This window comes from Zingiber officinale, chromosome 2B, assembly GCF_018446385.1.
Source record: "Zingiber officinale cultivar Zhangliang chromosome 2B, Zo_v1.1, whole genome shotgun sequence".
Taxonomy (NCBI): Eukaryota; Viridiplantae; Streptophyta; class Magnoliopsida; order Zingiberales; family Zingiberaceae; genus Zingiber; species Zingiber officinale.
In genome coordinates, this window is record NC_055989.1 from 130712822 (window position 1) to 130721009 (window position 8188).

The following is an 8188-nucleotide window of genomic DNA, read 5'->3' on the forward strand; positions in this document are numbered from 1 at the left end:
GTCTTTCTTTGTTGATTTGAAGTTGTATACTGTAATCAATTGTTCAATTTTTTTAGCCTCTTTTCTAATTCAACCCAAGCAATCATGTAATCCATATGGTCTCTACTAGCTTCATGTTGTTTAAGGCTTCTATGCATATTACACCAATCTTTGTATCTATCATTATCCAAATTTTCCATTCTACTCATCATTTGTTCAATCTTAAACAATTTGCAACAGAAGAAAAATATTTTATCCAATAAAATATAATATATAAGTCATCTTCTATCTAATGTTTGTCTATTTGTCATTACCCGTGTATAATGGAATGAATCAAAATGTCTATTGTTACTATCCTTAGGAAACAAAAAATCATTCACTCTTTTTGGACCCATTTCTATTAAGTAATGTCTCAATTTTTGACAAATGTTATTCTAATTTGCAGGATCCTCCAAATTCAGAGTCGAATTTAATTTTTCATGTTGAAAGTCTTCTTCTAAATTTTCATTCGACTGAATCAAATTGGTAGCCTCAATCAATTCTTCATTTTCATTGTGGCTTTGTTCTTCAATCATCAAATTATCCCTTAATTCCTCTCTTTCTATTATGCTACTTCTAATAAAATATTTGTTAATATTACCGACTTGATTTTGAATTAATGTCTCCTCCTTTTGTTTCATTTTTATCGTTTGAGCTTCTGACAGATATTTAGGAGGCATTCTCAATATTCTTTTAAGTGAATATACAACTCAATAATTCATAATGAAATTAATTCAAAGTTACATTTTTCATAATCCAAATAACAACTAATTATTCTCCAAAAATATATATTATATTAAAAGACTAATTGGGATGAAGGTGTATAAGAAGTCAGGAGCCTAGTTTCTACTTCAATCGAACAATAAGTTGTATGCACATAAAAAAAGCTATTAATAAAATACTAAGATATACAAAGGCTTACTAAGTATTTAGTCGGTACGAGGAGTCACATTCCTGAAACAACCTTTTAAAAACATGTCTATATACCTTACGAATCCTATTGGATGATAATCTAGTGGCTTTAGTCAACAATCAGGATTCTTATCGATGTTTGACGACAAACAACAAGTACTACTTTTTAAAGAAAAATTGCTTATAGCAACTTTCAGTGGACTAAAAGCCACTAGATTATCATCCAATAGGATTCGTAAGGTATATAGGCATGTTTTTAATGAAATTTAATAAAAAGAGGTAGCTACTCTCCAGTGAACTGACAAAGCATATAAGAACACTAATTTCAATGAAAAAGAAAACACATCATATGTTTCCTCGGGCGGTGTAATAGTTAAATTATGAAATGTTACCGCGTTAAATTATGAGGTTGATACTCGAGCATATTTTCTCTTTCGTACGTTGGTCACTGCACTGGAATGACATCATGTTGAAAAACATCGCATTTGAAAAAGTAGGATGCTATGAAAACTTAAATTCGGATGAAAGTGAAGTATCGAGAACTGAGTTCCTATCAGACAATGACTTTGGAGAGAAATTAGGATTCTCGAGCAATATAATAACATGAATTCCAACCCGATTCAGCTAAATCTAATCTTACAAATCACAAACAAACAGTAATAGACTATGACAAATGAAAGGAATGGCGGACCAATTCAGATCACCTCGAGAATCTTTCCCCCATCAAGTTAAAACCTCAAAGGGCTCTACCAAAAGAAACATGACAGCAGGGCCATTAATTGCGAGAAAATAATAAACAATTTTGATCAAAAAACTAAAAAAAAAAAAACAGAGATCGATCGTATACGAGTGGTAGGTAAAGAGGGAGAAGATAAGACGCTCCCTGCTGCAATAAGACGTCATTGCTCTCTTCACCAAGAAGTAGACTCAACGATCTCTCTGTTATATAGTAATTGTTTTCTAGGTAGAGGCCAATGAAGAACATACATGATAGCGATTTTAATTGAGTTACAGTCGTATACGACTTTGGTTTTTAAAAAGTCAATTTGATTTGGCGAACGAGACATGGAGATGGATTGTTTTCTTCTGTAAATTGGTTCTTAATCACTCCAAGTAAACGTAATTGAGGAGGAGGAGGAGGAGAGTACCTTGTGATTGTGAGCCTGGCTATTCCAATGGCGGGCACGGAGGAAGGAGGTGCCGGAGAGGCTTCGAGGATGCCCCACGTCGTCATGGTGTCCTTTCCGGCGCAGGGCCATCTCAACCCGCTGCTTCGCTTCGCGAAGCGCGTTGCAGCTGAAGGTGTGCTGGTCACGCTGTGCTCAACTGATCATATCGCACGCCGCATGTCGGCCGCCGCGTCGACGCCGGTCGCCGCCCTCGCCGACCCCACCCCCGTCGGCCGCGGATTCATCCGCTTCGAGTTCTTCGACGACGGCATCGCCCCCGACGACCCCGCACGCGACAACCTCGACTTGCTCATGGCGGCCCTCCGCTCCACGGGCCCTCCCGCACTTGCGGCGCTCGTCCGCCGCCAGGATGTCCCCGTCGCCTGCATCATCAACAACCCCTTCATCCCCTGGGTCCTCGACGTCGCCGCCGAGCTCGGCCTCCCGAGCGGAGTCCTCTGGGTCCAGTCAGCCGCCGTCTTCTCCATCTACTACCACTACCGCCACGCCCTCGCTGCATTCCCTTCAGAGGACGAGCCCGACGTCACCGTCCAACTGCCCGGCCTGCCTCCGCTGCGGTCCGAGGACCTCCCCACCTTCCTCCTCCCGACATCGCCCTATAAGATCCTCAAAAATGTTATCTTGGAGCAGTTCGGCAATTTGTCGAGCGCCTCGTGGGTGTTCGCCAACACCTTCGAAGAGCTCGAGCACGAAGTCATCGAGGCGACCGCCGATCTCCAAGTCCTCATCCCCATCGGGCCGCTGACCGATCCACCGCTGGAGGAAGGCGGATCGAAGGGTATCGGCAGAAGGGAGGTCAGGGCCGACCTGTTTAAGGCCGCGGAGGAGTCCATCGAGTGGCTGGGGCGGCATCCGCCGCGCTCGGTGGTGTACGTCTCAGTGGGAAGCGTTGTGGTGCTGAGCGAGGAGGAGATGGAGGAAATGGCGTGGGGCCTGAAGCAGAGCGGACGGCCGTTCCTGTGGGTGGTGCGGAGAGACGCGCGGGAGCGGCTGCCAGCGGGGTTCGCAGAGGCGGTGGCGGCGGAGGGGATAGGGCTGCTGGTGGAATGGAGCCCGCAGGAGCGCGTGCTAGCGCACGAGGCCGTGGCGTGCTTCTTGACGCACTGCGGGTGGAACTCCACACTGGAGGGGCTAACCGCGGGGGTACCGGTGGTGGCGTACCCGCAATGGGGCGACCAGGTGCCGGACGCGAAGATGCTTGTGGAGGCGTGCGGGGTCGGGGTGAGGCTGCCAGCGCCGGCGAGAAGGGCGGAAGTGCAGCGGTGCGTGAAGGCCGTCACCGACGGGGAGACGGCGGAGGCGACGAGGAGGCGCGCGGCGGAGTGGAAGGAAGCGGCGGTGAAGGCGGAGGCGGAGGGCGGCTCGACGGATCGCCACATAAAAGCCTTCGTCGAAGAGATAAGGAAGCTGGCGGCGCCGGCGACGAATTGAGTGGCTCTAATTTCTTCAAATAAATTTTCGTTTAATTTGCTAAAACACGCGCGAAATCATAATTAACAAGGGGACAAGACACGTGTCATGCGTGCGCTTTTATTACAATGCTTTGTATTTTATTCTAGGATGATACCATGCACAACGGTGATATCCAAAGTCAATATGCTAACACGGTCTGCATTATTGCAAATAAGATGGTGCTTATTTCTATAAATTAATACTAGCGTTAGTTTGAAACTAGCTCAGGCTAATATTACATTAGTATTAGTTTGAAAACGTGGGTGCTGATCTTTAAATATCAGCGCTGGTGGTTCTAAGTAGCATCATGCTGGTATTACTTTGTATAAACTAATACCTAAAGTTAGTGTTGATTTATACACCAATTGGTGTGGGTTTGCAAATGTTGCCAATCAGCACAACGTTAGTGCTGCTTTACGCAAAGTAACACCAACGGATGCATAAGGTAGCACTAACTAATGTAAAAAGTGGCACCAAAATATAATTGGTGTTGGTATGCGCAAAACAACATCAATATACGTAAATCAATGCCACATTGATGCTTATTTTCACAAACCAATCCTAATATGGTACTGGTTATGTAAGTTAGTATCAACGTGGTGTTGATTTGTGAAAATCAGCATCAACGTGGTGTTGATTTGTGAAAATCAATATCATGTTAGTGTTGATTTTCAGAAACTAGTACTATGTTGGTATTACTTTGGTGCTAGTTTATACAAACCAACATCAACGTATTTGTCTTTATAGACGATCACGTTGGACCTGATCTTTAAAGATCAATTCCAACGTTGGTGCTTGATCCCGTCCGGAAGCTGAGTCGGATGAAGGCGAGTCGCGCTGTCGCTGATGTTGACGGAAAGTCGCTGCGGAACCTGGTCGATCTGGCACCCGCCTGAAAGGCTTACATGAGCGGATGACGAGGGGTGATGACGGAGATGATGAAGTGAGGACCCTGCGCACACTCAAACGAGCCCACGGGTCGTTAGAAACCAGAAACCAGAGAAAAAGTCCCCGGGTCAGGCCCTCTGACGCTTAAGTCAGGTATTTTTTTCCCCCAAAAGCACAGAGAAAGGACGAAAAGTAAGAGACGAGAATGAAATGACGAGTGAGCGTACCTACGTAAGGGACAAAGCTTCCCTTTTTATACTGCAACGGGTGCTTCTAAAGTCTGACGGGTGTCAGGAAATGTCGGGTGTCAGGCTTTGTCTGACAGTGAGTGGCACGTGGCGTCTTCCTATAAGTCGGAGAAGGAATCAACGAGTATTGAGCGTCAGACTATTAGCATATTCTCTGACAGACAGTGATTATTCCCTAACAGGTTGTTACGATTCCCTGACTTGCTTGTCGTGTAGTGGGTGTCTGCCCCGATCTGTTAACCCTGGACTGGGTCCCCGCGTCGGTCGGCCTCAAGGTATGGGTGTAGACCCATCTTTCCTGACCTGTGTTTGCTGCTTCAGAACTCCAGACCTGTGTGTCCATTCTTGTCCTGCATGTCCTGTTATGTAACCTCCCGACCTGCTTTACCTTGTAAGTCGCGACCTGTAAGCCTTAGCCTGGTTCCGCTTATTCCGAATCCCGACTTGTACGCCTCCACCTGCCTCCGCTTATCCTGAGTCCCGACCTGTATGCCTCAGTCTAATTCCGTCTGTCTCACCCTGTATGTCTTAGTCTGTGTTTCCCGACCTGTACATCCTGATTCGTAGATCATCTGAGCCTTCCAATTCGTATATCCCGACCTATGATTCCTGATCTGTAATCCTCGGTTTGCATATCCCGACCTGTACCCCTTGATCCTTGCGTCTTGCATCACAAGGCGATAAGTCCTGACCTGTGTCATTGGCTGGCACATCCCGACCTGTTCGCTTTTGTTCCTGTGTCCGGTGTCGCAGGGCTATAGGTCCTGACCTGTATCCTTGGCTGGCATATCCTGACCTGTACGCTTTGATCCAGATATCCTGTGCCACAAGGCTATAAGTCCTAACCTGTATCCTTGGTTGACACATCTCGACTTGTACGCTTTTGTTCCTGTGTCAGGTGCTGTAGGACTGTAAGTCCTGACCTGTATATATAGGCCCGACCCCGGAATGCCACTCGGGCCTGACCAAGACCCTTCATTGTCCCGACCCTTTGAACTCCATGTAATGCTGACTTTTGACCTCCATGTAGGCCAGAACTTTGACCACCCCGTAGGCCAGACTTTTGACCGCCACGTGAGCTTGACTTTTGACCGCCGCGTGACCTTGACTTCTGACCATCCCTCTGCCTTGACTTCTGACCACGTCATCTCCCGGACACCACGATCATGCACCGTATCACAAGCCTCCCCCTCAAGTCTAGTCGAAAGAGACCCCAAGTCCCCGACTGACTAGACCCAATCCGAGCTCCTTGTTCTTCCCCTTTTCTGTACTAAATGCGGCACATTCCTTTATGCCTTGCCTCTTGGGATTCCTTACCCCCTTAATTGCTCCATTAGCCTGGGGAATTGTATTTCCTTAACTACAGTATCATTAATTCCCACTATTCCACTCCTTTAAAAGGACGTAAAATTCACATTCCCTGGTCGTAGCCCCCTTCAACCAATACTATGAGTTCGTCTTCTTCTAACGAGGCTGATCAGTCACACATTTACTTTAGGTTAAATCAGCTTACTCAACAACTTGCTCAAAAAGAAGCAGAGCTGACTGAGATGACTCAAGACAGGGACCTTCAAAGAATGCTTCGCTGGGATCTTGAGACTCTCTTCTTATCAACCAAATCTCGGGTCAGGGCTAAGGCAGCCCTGAAACGGAAGACCCACTCAGATTTGGAATGTCAAAAACATTTTCGAATGTATCTGGAAGGTAAGCAGACTGATTCGATATCTCTTCTCCAGGAGGAAATCCGTATCAAGGATGACATTATCAGCGAACTGAAACGCACCCTCGAACTTATCAGAGAAGATCTAGCTCGAGCTCAAGCCCACCTGGCCAGGAAAGATCAGGCCCCCGAATCTGGATCTCGCGATGATAATGTGAACTAAACAAATGTTCTTCAACCTTTATTATATAATAATCCTTGCATTATCTGTTCTTCATGGTTGAGTGTCTGTACATCAATTTTCCATCTGTTTTAAATAATATCTGCCTCCAAGGTTGTTGGTTTATATCTCCTTGTTTCTCATAGTATCATGTTCCATAAACGCATATCGCCCAAAAAAAGATGAACTAAATGCAGCACAGTCCTCTATGCCTTGCCTCTTGGGGTTCCTTACCCACTTAATTGCTCCATTAGCTTAGGGAAATTGCTCCATTAGCCTGGGGAATTATATCTCCTTAATTACAATATCATTAATTCTCCACTATTCCACTCCTTTAAAAGATGCCCGATTAGCACTCCTTGATCATAGACCCCTTCTGCCAACGCTATGAGTTCGTCTTCTTCTAACGAGTTTGATCAATCACCCCTTCACTCTCGACTAAATCAACTTACTCAACAACTCGCTCAAAAAGAAGCAGAGCTGATTGAGATGACTCAAGGCAGAGATCATCAAATAACGCTTCGCGAGGATACTGAAGCTTTCTTGTCGTCAACCAAATCCCGAGTTAGGATTGAATTAGCTCTGAAACGGAAGGCTTACTCGGACCTGAAACATCAAAAGCATCTCTGAGTTTACCTGGAACATAAGCATGCCAATTCGATATCCCTTCTTCGGGAGGAGATCTGTATCAAGGACGACACCATCGCCCAACAACGGGACTTTATTGCCCAACGACAAGACTTCATTAATCTTCTCAAGGTGAAATCAGGAAAAGCCCCGGCTACTTCCGAACCTCCCCCTTCGAAAAGAACCTCTGAACAGAAGAATGACCCTTCTACCAACACTGTCGGGCCCTCCTAGATATCAAATATCCCCTATGTTGCTTATGGGAAAGAGAGAAATAACATGCATGAAATTTGCTATGTATAATTTAAAGAGTTGGGTCCTGTTTGTTGTTATGAATAGATATTTCTAGATATTTCTAACAGTGTATGAGTCATATGAACGAACCTGTTTGAGGATTTGTATTACAACTAGTCTCCGAGACCTTGCAGAGGATTACTTGCTTATAAGATCAAAAAAAGCAAAGGCTGAAGAAAACTGACCAGTAGGGTGTTGAGGGGCGTGAGGGCAGGGCTCACTTATAACTCGCACTAGGGCGAGAGTCTGAGACCCAACCTGGACGGTCGTTGGGCGTGAGAGCATGCTCACTTATAACTCGCACTAGGACGAGAGTCTGGGATACCGACCTAGACGGTCGTTGGGCGTGAGAGCATGCTCACTTATAACTCGCGCTGGTACGAGAGTCTGGGATACCGACCTGGACGGTCGTTGGGTGTGAGAGCATGCTCACTTATAACTCACACTGGGGCGTGAGTCTGGGACACCGACCAGGATGGTAGTTGGACGTGAGAGCATGCTCACTTATAACTCGCACTGGGGCAAGAGTCTGGTTTCCCTGTGCAGCCAACACCTTCCTTCGCGCTTCAGAAGTTCAGCCTCTCCCCCTTAGCGTGCAAGAAATAATGCGCAGAGGTCGAATTATACTGGATAGGAGACTACTTTCCCATTCTGCACTTGCTCAACTAGGAACGACTAC

The 8188-nt window shown here is 46.0% G+C and overlaps 1 protein-coding gene across 1 annotated transcript; it reads left to right on the forward strand.

The window, feature by feature from the left end:
• The first annotated feature begins 1796 nt into the window (after positions 1 to 1796).
• On the forward strand, positions 1797 to 3656 carry LOC122047212 (gallate 1-beta-glucosyltransferase-like). Its single transcript, XM_042608342.1, has one exon. The coding sequence runs from the start codon at positions 2106 to 2108 to the stop codon at positions 3549 to 3551; it is 1446 nt and encodes a 481-aa protein (XP_042464276.1). The 5' UTR covers positions 1797 to 2105; the 3' UTR covers positions 3552 to 3656.
• Positions 3657 to 8188: the final 4532 nt, after the last annotated feature.

Bases quoted from the DNA above. Each gene is read 5' to 3' on its own strand.
- LOC122047212 (XM_042608342.1), top strand. From the start codon at position 2,106: ATGGCGGGCACGGAGGAAGGAGGTGCCGGAGAGGCTTCGAGGATGCCC.